At 55.0% G+C, this 17,690-nt stretch overlaps 1 protein-coding gene across 2 annotated transcripts in view; it reads left to right on the forward strand.

Moving 5' to 3' along the window:
* IGHMBP2 (immunoglobulin mu DNA binding protein 2) overlaps positions 1 to 17,009 on the forward strand; it is a 37,261-nt gene extending 20,252 nt beyond the window's left edge. Inside the window, exons 8-17 of one of the 2 annotated variants that reach the window (XM_053562477.1) lie at positions 1,076 to 1,201; positions 3,201 to 3,375; positions 6,575 to 6,757; positions 7,620 to 7,738; positions 9,136 to 9,230; positions 9,887 to 10,010; positions 10,866 to 11,834; positions 14,239 to 14,399; positions 15,359 to 15,506; positions 15,969 to 17,009. In XM_053562477.1, the coding sequence (XP_053418452.1) occupies positions 1,076 to 1,201; positions 3,201 to 3,375; positions 6,575 to 6,757; positions 7,620 to 7,738; positions 9,136 to 9,230; positions 9,887 to 10,010; positions 10,866 to 11,834; positions 14,239 to 14,399; positions 15,359 to 15,506; positions 15,969 to 16,246 (2,378 nt within the window). In that variant the 3' untranslated portion in view covers positions 16,247 to 17,009. Of the gene's footprint in view, positions 1 to 1,075; positions 1,202 to 3,200; positions 3,376 to 6,574; positions 6,758 to 7,619; positions 7,739 to 9,135; positions 9,231 to 9,886; positions 10,011 to 10,865; positions 11,835 to 14,229; positions 14,400 to 15,358; positions 15,590 to 15,968 lie in introns of both variants that reach the window. The other variant, XM_053562478.1, reaches the window with a different exon arrangement.
* The last annotated feature ends 681 nt before the right edge of the window (positions 17,010 to 17,690 follow it).

Here is a 17,690-nt window from a genome sequence, read left to right on the forward strand (position 1 = left end):
GAGCTATGGGCCCCGAGCCCTTTATTTGTTTTTAATTAATTCCTCTATTAGCTTGAGAAGAGCAAAATTATTTTTCTTTCTTTTTTTTTTTAAAGAGACAGTGTCACTTTGTTGCCCTCTCTTGCCTCAGCCTCCCAAGTAGCTGGGACTACAGGTGCCCACCACAACTCTTGACTATTTTTTTATTGCAGTTTGGCCGGGGCCAGGTTTGAACCCTCCACCCTCGGTATATGGGGCCGGTGCCCTATTCACCGAACCACAGGCACTGCCTGAGCAAAATTATCTTGAATGGGACTTCTGCACATGTGTTAAAAATATTGGTTTGTTCAATTCAAGTATTTTGAATATAGCTCAGTTTTGCTAACCTTGTCAAGATACTTCTTGTCTTTTTTTTGAGATAGAATCTCACTCTGTGGCCCCAGGCTAGAGTGTTGTGGGATCACGGCGCACAGAAACCTCAAACTCTTGGGCTCAAGCTATCCTCTTGCCTCAGCCTCCCAAGTAGCTGAGACTACAGGTGCTCACCAGCAGCACCCAGGTATTTTTTTGTTGTAGTTGTCGTCGTTGTTTAGCTGGTCCAGGCTGGGATCGAACCTATCAGCCTCAGTGTATGCGGCTGGCGCTGTAATCACTCTGCTACGGGCGCCGAGCCAAAAAAAAACAGAACATTTAAATAATGTAATGTGGCAACCCTGGAAATCAGATTCTCTTCCCTCCCCAGAGTGTGTTGCTGCTGTGACTTGTTAGTCTTGTGACTTTTCAGACTAAGTCTATAAAGTCTGTATTTTTTTGTCTTCTGTGGCCACTGAAGTCTCTAGTACAACTTAGCAGCCAGCTACTGATTGGACTTTTTCCTTTGGACTCCTGGGGCCAGTGAGTGCCCCTCTGGGCTGTTCACCAGGCTGGCCCTTCACTTTCCATCAGTGCAGCATCTCACAGTGAGCCAGAGGCGAGAGCTTAGGGCCCCCGGGGAAGTGCACAGCCCTGTGCACGTGGCAGCGGTCTGCACTTCCAGGGATATGGCAGAGTGTCTCAGAGCCCCGTGGACATCTCATTCCCGAGCTTTTCTTTTTAGCTCTGTGGTTATCCTGTCGCTTGCTCCAGTGTTCACCTCTGCCTCAGAGAGTTGTGATGTTCCACGGTGGCCTGCGATTGTCTTCGACAAACACCACCAGGGAGAAGGCCATTTGCTCTGTGTCAGGTCAAGTACAGACAGACTTGGAGTGAGGTCCTTTGGAGAGCTACTGGCCAGAGTAGATCCTCATGGTCTCTGGGAATAGGCTTCGTAGGAGCACCAAGCACATTCTGTTCAGGCACTGCTGGCCGCTGGTTTTCACTGGCTTCATGGCTACCCTAGAATGGGAGAGGGAGGACTGAGAAGAGGTGGGTTATCAGAGCTCACGGTGATACAGAGATGGAGCTGTTTTTCTTGAATACAAACTGCCTGGGTTGCTGAAAGCCTGGGTGTTCTAGAGTTCTGGAAAGTTGATTCTGACTATTCTGCCCATGTAGCCAGTGTGCTTGATTCCGTGGAGGAGAGAATTTTCAAAGGTCACCACACTGCTGTCTTTGTGACATCTTCTCTGACTTTAAATGTCCCACTCACTGCAAATCGAAAGACCCTTCACAAGGTCAGCTTGTGGGCTTTTTGGTCCCTCCTGGTTGGTTGAAAGTGAGAATAAGCTCCTGGGAGTGCTGCCCTGTTATGAAGTCTGCTTTCTTTCTGCTCTGTGCAGTCACATGAAGTCACATCCATGATCTAAATGCGTCTTTTTTTTTTTTTTTGTAGAGACAGAGTCTCACTTTATGGCCCTCGGTAGAGTGCTGTGGCATCACACAGCTCACAGCAACTTCCAACTCCTGGGCTTAAGCAATTCTCTTGCCTCAGCCTCCCAAGTAGCTGGGACTACAGGTGCCCGCCACAACACCCAGCTATTTTTTGGTTGCAGTTCAGCCAGGGCCGGGTTTGAACCCGCCACCCTCCGTATATGGGGCCGGCGCCCCACCAACTGAGCCACAGGCGCCACCCCTAAATGTGTCTTTTAATTATCCAAAGCCCAGTCCAAGTTCTGTCTCCTTGGGTATGTCCCCAGGCATGTCTGGAATTTCTTAAGGTATATAGCTTCATCAGAACATAATGTATGTGTATACTTTTAGCATAGATCACTCAGGTGAGGCCAAAATGGTAGAACTGATGTTTATAGCACTTAATTAGAATCTACCTTCTTGGGCCAGGCACTTTACATATGCGATTGCTGAGGTGTCCTCCAGACAGTTGCATGAGATGCGGGTGTTGGTTGGGTTTGTAGTTGAGGAAACAGACTTGGGGGAAGGAGGTTTGCTCGAGGCCCCAGCTGTTTGCTGGAGTCAGTGTGGGGCCCCAGGTCTTGCTCACAGCTGAACTCTTTCTTCTGTGCTGCTCTGAATTCCAGGCAGGAGAAATGGGTGTATGGTTCGGTGCTGTCAAATACATGGAAGTTTTTTCCTGGATGAATCCTCAGCAATTAATAATTCTGTATGTCCAAGAAAAAAAACCTTGGAGGAGAGTTAATTAAATTCTAAATTCAGAAAATGATAGAGATGTGGCCAGGCACTGTGGCTCAAGGTTATAATTCCAGCCCTCTGGGAGGCAGGTGGATTGTTTGAGCTCAGGACAAAATGAGATCCCATCTCTACTAAAGATAGAAAAAATAGCTGGGCATTGTGGTGGGCACCTGTACTTCCAGTTACTCCGGAGGCTGAAGCAAGAGAATCACTTGAGCCCAGGGTCCCAGGTTGCTGTGAGCTGTGACATCAATGTATTCTAGCCTGGGGCAACAGGGTGAGGCTCTGTTTCAGGAAAAAAAAAAAAAAAGAAAGAAAAGAAAAGCAAACAGTAGAGATATAATCTTTAGAAGTAAGGCAACATTCTGTGGGCTTGTGGTCGCAGCCCCATGATTAATTTTGGTGATTAGAGGTGGGGCCAGAAGCCACCTTTACTTTGCTTTGCCTTGTACTTTAATGTGGGTGAGTTGGACCCATGAGTTTTCTAACGTTTTTCCCAAGCTTTTATTCTAAGAGCTGATTTACCCTATACAGTTTTAACACAAGACTTGATTATGGAAATACAGACCCAAGCCCGTTGTGTCTCTTCTGATGTGACTGCAGTTGCTAAGAGGCAGCAGATGCCCGTAGAGACTCACAGCTCCCTGTTTGATCAGGTGCATCTTCCGACGGCCCTCTGAAGCTGCTGCCTGAGAGCTACTTCGATGTGGTGGTTATCGACGAGTGTGCCCAGGCCCTTGAGGCGAGCTGCTGGATCCCTCTGCTGAAGGCCAGAAAGTGCATCCTGGCTGGAGACCACCAGCAGCTGCCCCCCACCACCATCTCGCACAAGTAAGACCCCTTTGCCAAGGTGCCTTCCCTGCTGCTCGCCCGCACCCCTTTATGCTGTCCTTCCGGAGGCGCCTTCCCTGCTGCTCACCCGCACCCCTTTATGCTGTCCTTCCGGAGGCGCCTTCCCTGCTGCTCGCCCGCACCCCTTTATGCTGTCCTTCCGGAGGCGCCTTCCCTGCTGCTCGCCCGCACCCCTTTATGCTGTCCTTCCGGAGGCGCCTTCCCTTCTGCTCGCCCACACCCCTTTATGCTGTCCTTCCGGAGGCGCCTTCCCTGCTGCTCGCCCGCACCCCTTTATGCTGTCCTTCCCGAGGCGCCTTCCCTGCTGCTCGCCCGCACCCCTTTATGCTGTCCTTCCGGAGGCGCCTTCCCTTCTGCTCGCCCGCACCCCTTTATGCTGTCCTTCCGGAGGCGCCTTCCCTTCTGCTCGCCCGCACCCCTTTATGCTGTCCTTCCGGAGGCGCCTTCCCTTCTGCTCGCCCGCACCCCTTTATGCTGTCCTTCCGGAGGCGCCTTCCCTGCTGCTCGCCCGCACCCCTTTATGCTGTCCTTCTGGAGGCGCCTTCCCTGCTGCTCGCCCGCACCCCTTTATGCTGTCCTTCCGGAGGCGCCTTCCCTGCTGCTCGCCCGCACCCCTTTATGCTGTCCTTCCGGAGGCGCCTTCCCTGCTGCTCGCCCGCACCCCTTTATGCTGTCCTTCCGGAGGCGCCTTCCCTGCTGCTCGCCCGCACCCCTTTATGCTGTCCTTCCGGAGGCGCCTTCCCTGCTGCTCGCCCGGCACCCCTTTATGCTGTCCTTCCGGAGGCGCCTTCCCTGCTGCTCGCCCGGCACCCCTTTATGCTGTCCTTCCCGAGGCGCCTTCCCTGCTGCTCGCCCGGCACCCCTTTATGCTGTCCTTCCGGAGGCGCCTTCCCTGCTGCTCGCCCGCACCCCTTTATGCTGTCCTTCCTGATGCAGGCAGAAGTCCTGCTCCCTGGTGTGTGTCCCAGCTACAGTGCCCAGCTTATGGTACCTACTTGCCCAGACATCTGGCCATCTGGCCACACGCTTCTTCAGGGCCGGCTTGTATCCAGAACCTGGTAGCCCTAGAACCAGGTGCAGGACCTGGCATTTTCCAGCACCCAGTCAGTGTCTGTCAAGTTGAATAACTCCATTGAGTCAAGCCGTTTGGTGGTGCTGTTGTTGGTGAGAGGGGCTCCATGGGCTGGGCTGACAGCCTCTGGTGGATTAGCTCCCAGCCCGATGTGGACCCTTTAGTCCTCAATCTGCAGGCCTGTCCCCAGGTGGAGCACACTGGACAGAGATGTGGTGTTTCCTAGCACCAGGGCCTAGCACAGACCGTCTTGGCGGGAAGAAGTCGGCCTCCCAGTCCCTGCCTCGCCTCTTCCACACATGGCCCCTCCCTCACTGCTCTGGCCTCAAGGGCCTCACGTCCCTCTGCCTGACTAGTACTTCCTGGATGCTGGGTAGTCACACCTCCCTTCAGATGGATCCTCTTGTGGGTGCCTTGTCTGGACAGGGTCCCCGTCACCTCGAGCCCTTACTGTGGCTCCCTCTGTTGTTCTTTGCTCATATTGCCTCCGTTCATTTGCTGCTCTTCCCACCAGCATGTGGGTTACAGAGGCCTGTGAACAGTGCCCATCACTTAGCATGTCTCTGACCAAGTCCATGGGGAGTGAGGTTGCAGGACACCTGCCACGTGGCCCCTGTCACTTCCCTTCCGAGTTCTCTTGCTGTTGGACAGTGCTCTGCCTCCCCACAGGTCTGGACAGGTCACCACTGAACTTGGAGCTCCTTTTGTTTTCTGAGCATCAGGGAGGGGCGTGGATGGCCCAGGACACCAGTGCTGTTCAGCTTGGGGAGGGGGGCGTCACAAAGGGCACTTCAGAGTGAGGATGTGCGGGGAAGATGTTAGGGGTAGCATGAATGGGGGTGCTGGGGAAAATGCATTTTGAAAGGGAGTCCTAGTAGAAGAAGTGCAGGATCTGGACTAGAAACTCCCCAGGGAAGGAGAGTGTCAGTAGGGTGTACTTCCGTCTGGCTCCTAGGGAGAGGTTCTGAAGGTGTCCTTAAAAGAGGGCCGTATCCTCCAGAAAGCCTCTGTGGGGATCCCGCCGTGCCCTTGGACAAAGCAGAGCAGTTTGGGGACACGGGGTGGACCGCATGGCATGTGTGTGGGTCTGCACTTGGCACTGAGAGTCACTCACACCCTCGCTGTTTTGGTGTTGGTTCTTTTTCGTAGAGATTGTTGGTGAAAATAGGTTAATTGCAGGGGTCTTGTACACTCCTGAGGAAGGATCTCTGAAGTGGAATTGGGTACTTTTCCTATAGTTTTGGTGGCTGTCAACTTGGAGAGGGACACAGTACCATTCTGCTACCCAGGGTGGCTCTGGGGCCAGGCTGACCGGGGGGGCCCGGGCTGGTAACTTGACCTCTCCTTGTCTCACTGTCCTTATAGGTAAGGTGGGAATCGTAACAGTGACTGCCTCGTAAGGGAGTTAACTCATTATTGTATGTTACACACAGTGCCTGGCACCTGGAAGTGCTCAGCAAATATGACCTTTTACTAGTAGTGGTAAACTGCTGGTGGCTACAGCATGAGATAATTCTTTTTAACACTTATATGTGTTAGTTTCCTATTATTGCTATAACAAATTGCCACAGTCCTAGTGGCTTAAAACAATACAGATTTCAGATCTTGTAGTTCTGGACTTGAGGTGTCCAGAGTTGGTCTCAGTGATTTTGGTCAGGCTGATAGTCCAGGTATCAGTGGGGTCGGTTCTCCCAGGGACTCCAGGGAGAACCAGTTTCTGTGCTTTTCCCAGCCTCTCGAGGCCAGCTAAACTTGACTGGCCTTTTCTTCTGTCTTTGAAGCCAGCAGTGCGGCATCATCACACCTTTGGCCGCATGGCTGCTCTCACGTTGACCCTCCGCCTGCCTCTTGTAAGGCCCTTGTCGTCATCTGGACATCCAGGGCCTGCTCCACATCCCATCTGCAAAGTCCTTGCTGTCATGGAAGGACATACTCCTGGTGACTAGGCTGTGGGTGTCTTTGGGGCTGCACTGCAGCCAACTCCATCCCTGCGGTTACTTGTAGGTTGGGCAAGTTGTGTCTTGAAGTTTGAGGACTGCTTTCCTGGCTCCCTGTGGGCTCACATGGGACTCAGACCCATCTGCGCTGTCCTCCCTCTCCTTCCAGGGCTGCGCTGGCAGGGCTGTCCCGCAGCCTCATGGAGCGCCTGGCTGAGGAGCATGGCGCAAGTGTGGTGCGGATGCTAACCGTGCAGTACCGCATGCACCAGGCCATCATGCGCTGGGCCTCTGAGGCCATGTACCACGGGCAGCTCATGGCCCACCCCTCTGTGGCAGAGCACCTCCTGAGGTGAGTGGCCTGGACCTGCCCCACTTGCCCCTTATCCTTCTGCTTCTCACCTATTTCTTTTCTTTTTTTTTTTTTTTTGAGACAGAGTTTTACTATGTCACCCTCGGTAGAGTGCTGTGGCATCACAGCTCACAGCAATCTCAAACTCTTGGGCTTAAGCGATTTTCTTACCTCAGCCTCCCAAGTAGCTGGGACTACAGGCACCTGCCACAACGCCCGGCTATTTTTTTTGTTGTAGTTGTCATTGTTGTTTAGGAGGCCCAGGCCAGGTTCAAACCTGCTAGCCTTGGTGTATGTGACCAGCGCCCTACCCACGGAGCTATGGGCACCGAGTCCAGTGTCATCTATTTCTAAGCAAGCTCAAGTGAGGCGTGTTAAGGTGTGTTCTGTTAAATTTTTTTTTCTTTATTTTTTTGAGACAGAGTCCCAAGCTGTTGCCCTGGGTAGAATGCCATAGTGAAATCATAACTCACAGCAACCTCCAACTCCTGGGCTCAAACAATCCTGTTGCCTCAGTTTTTTGTATTTTTAGTAGAGACAGGGTCTTGCTCTGGCTCAGGCTGGGTCTCAAACTTGAGAGCTCAAGCAATCTACCTGCCTCAGCGTCCCAGAGTGCTAGGATTACAGGTTGAGCCACCTTGCCTGGCATGTTCTGTTAAGAAGTCAACCCCGAGACTGATTCTGGAAGGCAGCATGGTCTTGCCCTGGGGAGCTGGGCCTGGTTGTTCCAGTCTGTGTTGTCTGAGCCTGTCCTGCTCCCTGGGACAGTCCCCCTGGAAGGGAAGGGCCAGTTCTATGGTAGAGGTTTCAGGGTTAATGTCTGGCCAGGCCTTAATGTGCTCCCTCTCTGCCTGTGTGCCAGGGACCTCCCAGGCGTGGCAGCCACAGAGGAGACAAGCATGCCTCTGCTCCTGGTGGACACTGCTGGCTGCGGGCTGTTCGAGCTGGAAGAGGAGGACGACCAGTCGAGGGGCAACCCTGGTGAGCCTGCTGGGGATGGGTCCACTTTTTAAAAACAAAAGTTACTTTTTTTTTTTTTTTTTTTATGGCCAGGGCTGGGATTGAACCCGCCACCTCCAGCATATGGGACCAGCGTCCTACCCCTTTGAGCCACAGGCGCCGCCCAAAACAAAAGTTACTTTAAATTGCCTAATTTAGGCAGGGGCTGATTTACAGGTAAAAGCAAGTTATTGATGAGGTATAAAAGGTCTGAAGCTAGACCCTCCAAAAGTTAGGCAACATTGACCTTCAGGATGTGACGGCCAGGCAGCACCATGGTCTTTATTGAAACATGGCGGCCTAGCGTGGCCTGCTTGGTCTTGCCGAGAGAATCCATGCTCAGCCACACCTCTGCCTCCCTGGTCCCCAGTTGCACAGGCTGCAGGCCATGCAGACACCAAGAAGATGCCCACTGTGTCTGCAGGCTCAGTTAGCTAGGCACTGCCGGCCCTGGCTGCCTCCATGCCGCAGACACCGAGAAGGTGCCCACTGTGTGCAGGCTCAGTTAGCTGGGCGCTGCTGGCCCTGGCTGCCTTCCGTGCTGCAGACATTGAGAAGGTGCCCACCATGTGCAGGCTCAGTTAGCCGGGCGCTGCTGGCCCTGGCTGCCTCCATGCCACAGACACCGAGACGGTGCCCACTGTGTGCAGGCCCAGTTAGCCGGGTGCTGCTGGCCCTGGCTGTGTCCCGTGCTGCAGACATTGAGAAGGTGCCCACTGTGTGCAAGCTCAGTTAGCCGGGCGCTGCCGGCCCTGGCTGCCTCCCGTGCCGCAGACACTGAGAAGGTGCCCACTGTGTGCAGGCCCAGTTAGCCGGGCGCTGCCAGCCCTGGCTGCCTCCCGTGCTGCAGACACCGAGAAGGTGCCCACTGTGTGCAGGCCCAGTTGGCTGGGCGCTGCCGGCCCTGGCTGCCTCCGTGCCGCAGACACCGAGAAGGTGCCCACTGTGGGCCCTGGCTGCCTCCGTGCCGCAGACACTGAGAAGGTGCCCACTGTGTGCAGGCCCAATTAGCCGGGCGCTGCCGGCCCTGGCTGCCTCCTGTGCCGCAGACATTGAGAAGGTGCCCACTGTGTGCAGGCCCAGTTAGCCGGGCGCTGCCGGCCCTGGCTGCCTCCGTGCCGCAGACACCGAGAAGGTGCCCACTGTGTGCAGGCCCAGTTAGCCGGGCACTGTGGCCCTGGCTACCTCCGTGCCGCAGACACTGAGAAGGTACCCACTGTGTGCAGGCCCAGTTAGCCGGGCGCTGCCGGCCCTGGCTGCCTCCATGCTACCTCCACAGGCACGTGCAGGATTAGCCACCACTGACAGAAAAGAGTACAAATGTGGGTGTCAGCTCAGTGTGCCCCTGGCACTGAAAACCCATCTTAATTCCTCTCCAGGTGAAGTCCGTCTCGTTACTTTGCACGTCCGGGCTCTGGTGGATGCTGGTGTCCAAGCAAGTGACATCGCTGTCATCACGCCGTACAACCTTCAGGTGTGGAGGGACCTCTATTTTGTCTCTCTACACATCAGTTGGGACTCAACCTACCTAGAGGCCCAAAGAGAAAGGATAATGTATTAGCCATGTGACCCATAAGTCAAAGGGTAGGTTGACCTCATCATAACTGGATCCATGGCCCAAATGATAAGGGCAAGAGCTCCTCTGTCTGTCCCCCCAATCTTACCTGCCACGCCCCTGCCCTATCCTTGTCTCTCAGCCTGCTCCTCCAGTGTTGGCCTGGTGTTCAGGCCAGCTTTCCCTGGTGGCTCCGACAACCTCAGGCTGACACTGTCCCCTCTTGGAAGCCCTGTGGAACCGCCTGTCTTCTAATGGTATTTCCCAGAAGAGTCTCAGCCTTTAGTCTTACTGGTCTGGCTCAGGTCATGTCCTCAAGCCTGTCTTGTATAGCAGAACATACCTGCCTGGGTTTTGTGGGTCCGTGGAGGTGGTTGTCTTTCCTGGGGCACAGGCATCATCACAGGGCTGTCTGAGACACATAAGCTGAAGGAAATGACAGAATGCCAGTGATGGACGTGTCCTCTTTGATGTGCTGTCCAGCTGTTCATTTGCGTGCCTGTGAGAAGCATGGGGTCTCAGAGCCGCCCTGGCTTGGCGGTGGCTGAGGCCACAGCTCTCTTTGCATGTTTTAGGTGGACCTGCTCAGGCAGAGCCTTGCGTGTCGGCACCCCCAGCTGGAAATTAAGTCTGTTGATGGCTTCCAAGGTCGAGAGAAGGAGGCAGTGATACTGTCCTTCGTCAGGTCCAACAGGAAAGGTACACAGTCCTCGTCTGAGCCCCTGGGGACAGCACAGGGTGTGCGTGTTGATTCTGAGGTCACACCGCATGTCTGCTAGGTGCCAAGCTGGTGGCTGGCCATGGGGCCATGGCGCACATCACTGCCCAGCAGAGAGACCATTGGCTATGGTGCAATGAGGGTTTTAGTAGGACAGGAGTCCAGCCCAGCCGGGGTTGGGGGCTGGGGGCAGCAGGTGGTCCTGGGAGGTGATACATGAGGGAGCTTGGCAAGTGTGGGAGGGTTTTAGAGGGAGCGGGTCACGGAGGCTGACAGGCTGAGGCACAGCGAGGGGCAGGCAATTGGTGGGCAGGAGCAGAAATGGCCTGGACTCCGAGGAGGTGGACCCCTTCCAGCGCAGAGTGTGTCTTTCAGCCTCTGTGTCCTGGGCCTCAGTGTGTGGTTTTTCTGTTTTCTGGGTACCCTGTCCAGTAAGAAATTGGTGCCCAGACATGCAGTGCAGTTAACGGGTTTTGTGCATTGTTTCAGGGGGAGGGTGACAGCAGATAAGGAAGTGGGACGGGCTGTGGTTGGAAAAAGAAAGTCAGGCACTGGGAGGTCCCTTCTGGTTTCCCTGGAGCGTCAGCCGTAGCCACGTCCCCAGGCAGCCCTCTTGGCCTGGGCTTAGTGGGGAGTTGGTTCTGACTTGGAGATGAACAAGAGTCTGCGAGCCGTCGAAACCCAAACCAAGCACCATGTGGCCAGCGAGGTAAACCAGGAGCTGGGGCAGGTGTGGCGTCCAGCCGGCCATGCACAGGGCCAGTTGTGGTGCAGTGGGATGGCTTCTGTTTCTTACTCTTAGGTTGGGTCCTTCCTTCCCTCTGGCCCTTTTTTAGGTGAAGTTGGTTTTCTTGCTGAGGACCGGAGGATCAACGTGGCTGTTACCCGTGCCCGGCGCCACGTGGCAGTCATCTGCGATTCCCACACCGTCAGCAACCACACGTTTTTGAAGACACTAGTGGAGTATTTCTCACAGCATGGGGAAGTGCGCACAGCCTTTGAGTATCTTGATGACATCGTCCCTGAAAACTACTCCCACAAGCGTTCCCAGGGCCACAGCCAGGCTGCTATGAGGTCCCAGCTTCCTGCTGCATCTGCGAAGAGCCCTCCTGGAAGCCAGCGACAGGAGGGAGCCTGGGAGGCCAGAGAAGCTGCTCGGCATGACCGGAAGAAGCCATGTGGGAAGCCTTCAGGCTCAGAAGCCCATTCGCAACCCAGCCTCAACAAGGGCAGCTTAGAGAGAGCAGAGAACAGGGGCAGTGTGGACCACTTCAGGGCCATGATAGTGGAGTTCCTGGCCAGTGAGAAGATGCAATTGGAGTTTCCTGCTTCCCTGAATTCCCATGACAGGCTCCGGGTCCACCAGATAGCTGAGGAGTACGGGCTGAAGCATGACAGTGCCGGAGAAGGGAAACAGAGATTCATCACCGTGAGCAAGAGGGCCCCAGCTCCCCCTGCTCCCCTGGCTCCCCTGGCTTCCCCGGCTCCCACAGCTTCCACAGCTCCTCTGGCTCTCTCGGCTTCCGCAGCTCCCTCAGCTCTCCCGGCTTCCACAGTTCCCTCACCACCCGCTGCAGGGGCCAGTGGCCAAGCTCCTCTCCAGCCAGTGCCCTCCAGCCCTGTGCAGACACAGAGCCCCCCCAGGGGGCAGCAGGGCCAGGGCCAGCTAGACCTGAAGGCGCTACACCTGGAAAGGCTGCAGAGGGAGCAGGCTGGTCAGGGACAGCCAGCCAGGAAGGGACAGCAGGCCACAAGCTCGGGGCCACAGAAGCTTCCAGAAAAGAAAAAGAAAAGAGAAGTAAAAGGTAAATCATGTGAGAGCATAGGTGTGGTGGTCTCTCACTGCCTCGGCCCCACTTGAAACCCACCTACCACCCTGGAAAATAATCGAGGACTTCCTCTGCCTGTGTCATTTTGCACTTTACTTTTTGTCTTGTGACTTGTGTCTCCTGGCTTGTTCTAGGGCAGTGATTGGGTTATGGTCACCTTGTCCCTGAGCCGTGTGCAGGGCTGGCACAAAGGAGGCGCTCAAAGTATGCTTACTGGGTAGAAGGGCCTAGAAGAGCAGGTGTGGGTGGCTTGCTGGAGCGCATCTGTGGATGAGTGTGATCACGGGCTCCTGCGCTGCAGGCGGCTCTGGAGGGCCATGCTCTTGTGCAGCAATAGGGCTCTGATAGGAAGCTGCCTAGGATGGAGTGCTCTGAGCGGGGGCACCCCGAGTGCAAAGCCACTCTTGCAGATGGGCTGTGAGTTCCACGATGGCCGTTTCCCTCTTCGTAAGAGCACAGAGGAGTGGTCACTCTGTTTATCCATTTAATTACTGCAGGCAGAGCTGCACGAGCTTAATTTGAGGTTTTTGAAACTAGCCTTCAGTACCTGAGGCCCCTGGTACAGACATCGCTCAGATATTAACCGAGAAGCTGCTGTGTGCCAGGCTTGGGCGGGAGAACAGGTCTGCTACCAACTCTCCCCCCGGCCTGGACAGCGAGGCAGAGGGAGACACATCTGCTTTTGAGAATATAATGATGCACTGAAGGGGAGGGTCACCTGTGTGACTGCGGGGCCTGGCCTCCCCTGGAAGGAGCAGTGTGTGCTGGCTGTGCCTTGTGGTCACTTTAGAACTGAGTGTCCTGGGACAGTCTCACCCAGTCCCAGGATCCTGGCACCACATTTGAAGTGCTCTTTTAGGCAGCCGCCTTCAGAGTCTGTTTGCCATTCCAGCTCTGAATGTGATCTGTCTTGCTGGTTACAACCTCTGTGCCAGTGTCCTAGTTGGCAGCTGAGAAGCAGGGACCAACAGTGGGGTGGGCATGTGCACAGGGCCTGCTCTGGGTGGTGTGGCTGCCTGTAGACACAGCAGTAGCGTGGCAGGGTCAGGTGAGCCTCTTGCTGGAGGCCGAGGTGTTGGGTATAGTGATGGGGACAGGCTGCCCTTGTGTTTTCGACGTCTTCTCCTTGCTCCCCACTGGAGTTTGCACACGCTCTGCCTGATCTCCAGGTCTCGTCCATTTTCTAAGGACTCTTGTTCCATGGAGGAGGCTGAGAGTGCGGGGTGCCATGGTCGGCTTGGCCTTCTTCAGGGTTCTTGGTGGTGCTTCTGGCTGTGTAGCCCCAGTGCCTTTCTCCCTGCCTGACCCCAGTGGCCTCTGGGTCTTATGTGGAGCTGACCCTGCAGGCAGCCCTGCCTGAGGGGACGTGGGCAGAGGGTGCACCCCATGTTTGCAGAGCTATGATAGCCACAGCGCCTACCTATGAGGCAGGGCTCCTGGCAGACACTAGGCTGGCACTGTGGCCTTCTCCTTGCTCCCCACCTCTGAGGCTGACCACTCTGACCACAGAGCATCTGGCTTCTGTGGCATGTCCAGTGCAAAGAGCCACACAGGGAAACTGGGACAGAAGCAGGTTCCCTGCGCCCCATACCCCAGAGTACCCTGACACCAGCTGCCCACGTTCCTTCCCTTTGCTTTCTGTGCAATTTTATGTTTGTATTTGCATGTTTCATTTCTTTTATTTTCTTTTATTATTATTTTTTTAGAGATAGAGTCTCACTTTGTTGCCCTCAGTAGAGTGCTGTAGTGTCACAGCTCACAGCAACCTCCAGCTCTTGAGCATAGGCGATTCTCTTGCCTCAGCCTCCCAAGTAATATTTGCATGTTTCTATCACGTGTATTTTACATAATTACCACCATGTATAACTTTGTCTCTGTTCCACCTATGAGCATTTTCTTCTAACTAAAAAGTATTTCGTGCATCTGATTAAAAATGCTAAGGGTCTCCCAATGTGTAGACTGTTTCTCTGGTGTTGGACTTTTATTTTGTTTGGGGTTTTGTTTTTATAGTTGACGTCATAAGGAACACCTCGTACTTGACTGTTTTTGTAGATTACAGAGGGTGAACTTTTCAGACATTCTGTGTACACTGTTAGCCTCTCTGTGGAGTTTTTGTTCCCACACCTCCCACCAGTGACCATAGGGTTGTCTTTAGGGAGATGTTTTCAGGTTACTAGCTCAGTGAAAAACAAGGGGAAGCCCAAGGGGACCTCTCACAGCCTGGACGGACACCAAATCTAACTGAGAGGACACAGGAGGTGGTGGGTGAAAGGGGGCTGCTGCCGCTGTGTCCCCCGCACCCTGTAGGGGTGCCCAGCTCCTAGTCACTGTGCTTTTTGTATGTGCTTGAGTGACACTGCTCTTCTCTTAGGACACACAGCCACAGATCTGCCCACAGAGGACTTTGATGCCCTGATTTCTGCTGCCATGAAGGCTGATAACACCTGTGGCTTTGCGAAGTGCACAGCCAGTGTTGCGACCCTCGGCCAGTTCTGCCAGCTCTGTGGTCGCCGCTACTGCTTCAGCCACCACCTGCCCGAGGTACAACTGCTTCTCTCCTGGGGATCGGACAATAGGGAAGGGTGGCAGGAGCTTTGTCTCCAGGGGTGGGTCCTGGGCAGACTTGCTCTAGACACCTCTGAATGTTTTGAGGGTGGTTCCATAAAAAAAAAAAACAGATAGACAATAACTTGTGATTTGCTGAGCAAGAGTAAGTAAAATGTCATATCTGCTGAATTACGCCATGTTGGTGGGATTCTGCCGTGTCCTTGGGCTCACTGGGTCTGTTCAGACTGGGGCTGTTTTGTTGTCCCTTCCTACAGCACGTGGGGATGACAGTCCTCTAGGCTAAGCGTGGGTATCTGTGTGGTGCTGGGGCTGCAGCAGGCCTTGTCTCTGCCCTGCTGGGCCTGGGTAGGGAACCAGCTCACAGTGCTCCCAGGAAAGAAACTCAGGGGCCAAGGTGGCCTCTGGGGCACCCACCAGATGTAGCAGTCAGAGTGGGCTTCCTGGAGGAAGAAACACTGGGGCTGGATGGAGGGGGGGATCTAAGCAGGGGGTGGACGTGACCACAGGCCCACAAAGGGAGGGTGTGCAAAGGATGGGAGAGTCAAAGCTGGGCCCTGGGAGCTGCCCAGAAGAGTCAGACCTGACCTGGAGGGGGCAGGGGCCCTGGGGTCAGAAGGGCTGTGATGTCTCCCAACGTAGCTGCAGCATGGAGGAGGTGGAGGCCAGGAGGCAGTGCATAGTGGCCCAGGGACTGTGTGGTTAGTCAGGGTGGTGCCATTTCCTGTGTACACGCTCTGGGTGCCCCAGCCACCAGCCCTGCCAGGGAACAGAGTCCCACACCCACCCAGCAGCCTGCAGGGGGAAGGAGCACGGTGGGGTCCTCTCCATGGTCTCACGCTGGGTTGCTGAGCTCTCTAGCTCTCTGATGGGCAGAACTGCAGGGTCTCTCCCTGCCCTGTGCAGCCCAGCACTGACTCATGTGTCCTCCCCAGATCCACGGCTGTGGTGAGAGGGCTCACATCCATGCCCGACAGAGAATCAGCCGGGAAGGGGTCCTCCACGCTGGCAGTGGGACCAAGGACAGGTCCCTGGACCCAGCCAAGAGGGCCCAGCTCCAGAGAAGACTGGATAAGAAGCTGGGTGATCTCAGCAGCCAGAGGGCGAGCAAGAGGAAGGAGAAGGGAACCTGAGCGCCTGTTCTTGTCCTCGCACAGGACCCTAGAGTGAGCATAGCTTGGGGAGAGGCCGGGCTGCACCAAGCCCACACTCTGCCTCCGGAGGCCCACAGCGGGTAGAGAGGCCCTGGGGCAGTGGTGCACTGCCCAGTGGCTGTCCCGCTTTGTGGGTGGGTGCGTGCAGGAGACAGTCCTCCCACTCCCACCAGGCTCTGCTTCCCAGCCCCTCCCTTCACCGCCAGCTTCTGGGCCCTGGCGAAGGTTCTGCTTCCTTGGACACGTGCTGGCCAGCTTTCAGCCCCTTACGACAAGGGTGCCATACAAACCAGGGAACTCAGGCCCTGGTAACGTGGGCTCGGAGATGGGTCCCGAGCCGTGAGAAGTGAGTGTCTCCAGCTGCCCGAGGCCCTTTTCCTTCTGTTCCCAGGTGCCTGCAGTGACACCCACCCTGGCCAGGGTGGCACGTGCAGCTCTCATTGTTCTGCTTCTCCTGAGTCTAGGGGCCCCTGCCCTCTGCTAGCTCTTCCTCCGTGCTCAGTTTGGGGACCAAGTGACCGTCCTGGGAAAGAGCTGCCCCACAGCCCTCGAAACTTGTCTAGGGCTCTCTGCCAGCCGTTCTGTTTAAGAGAACTTCAGATGGATATATTTTTGCCCCAGGTTTTTGTTTTCTGCCAAAGGGATATAAATTATTTAAAAATTAAATAAAGGCTTGGCGCCTGTAGCTCAAGTGGCTAAAAGGTGCCAGCCACATACACCAGAGCTGGCAGGTTCAAATCCAGCCCAGGCCTGCCAAACAACAAGGACAACTACAACCAAAAAATAGCCGGGCGTTGTGGCGGGCGCCTGTAGTCCCAGTTACTTGGGAAGCTGAGGCAAGAGAATCGCTTAAGCCCAGGAATTGGAGGTTGCTGTGAGCTGTGATGCTACAGCACTCTACCCAGGGGCGACAGCTTAAGGCTCTGTCTCAAAAAAAGAAATAAAAAAATAAAAATTAAATAAAAATGTATGCACACTGTCCACAGTATGTTTGCTGTGTGTTTCAAGTGAACATTCCAGAGTGTCCCGCCCCTCCCCATGGCAGACATTCCTGGCACAGACTGTTGCCCACTCTCCCTAAATCCCACTTATGCCCCATTTATTGACATTTATGGATGTTATGGACGTGGCGGCCTTCAGAGTGCAAGCAGCCTCCCTGACCTGCACCCAGGGGGCTGTCCCCTGATGCCATTTATCACATCTGTATTGAGAGGGTCCTGCAGGACACACCTGCACAAAATGCTAGGCCCACACGCCTTGTCCACTCTGCCCTTCCCAGTGCTGGGCCACCCTCGCCCCCTCCCTGCCTGGTCTGACACCCCACGCTGGGCCACCAGGCCCCCCCTTTCCCTCTCTCTCCCATCAAGTGGCTTTGGGACAGTGTTGGGGCAGGGGCAGGTCTGACGCTGCAGTTCATAGTTAAGTGCTACACAGAGTTCATCCAGTTACTTCTGTGAGCACAGACAGTGCTGCCATGCAGAGTGGCACTGAGCGTCACGCTGATGGGCGGCTGCAGTTTCATGCCCTTTGGGACCTTGTGGCTAGAGAGAAGCAGAATGGCTGTTCTGCAGGCAACATGGTGCGGTGGGAAGAGTGTTGTCGGCCAAGCACCTGGGCTTCATCTCCCTGACCACTCAATTATAAGCTTCAGTCCCCTGGCCATGTGGGAGCTGTGCCCTCCACTGGGTCAGAGGATTTCACCCTTCTGGCCACAGCAAGCCAGGTTCAGGGAGGGAGCAGAATCCAAGCAGGTTCGGAGTTCTGTCCTGGAGTTGACACAAACGCTGAAAGAAAGAATTTGGCTCTTCCACTGGGGGGGGCCTGCAGTCACTTTTCTGGCTCCTAGGGGAAGCCTGTCTGCAGAAGAGTGTGCTAAAAAGAAATGTCCAATCAGGTGGTGGGGGACTGGCCTGATGACATTGTCTGAGCACCTGGATCTAGCCACATCTGACCCCACCCCACTCTTCCCACCATCTTGAAGTAGTAAGCCCCCTTCTTTAGCTGAAGAAAGACTGCTCAGATTTTAGCCACTTGCTGCCAAAGGATCCTTGCTGATCAGTCTTGCCTACGTCTGCCTACCATACGGGGTGTACCCACTCCCAGCAGGGGCGGT

The sequence above is a fragment of the Nycticebus coucang genome, chromosome 14, assembly GCF_027406575.1.
Source record: "Nycticebus coucang isolate mNycCou1 chromosome 14, mNycCou1.pri, whole genome shotgun sequence".
In the NCBI taxonomy this organism is placed as follows: Eukaryota; Metazoa; Chordata; class Mammalia; order Primates; family Lorisidae; genus Nycticebus; species Nycticebus coucang.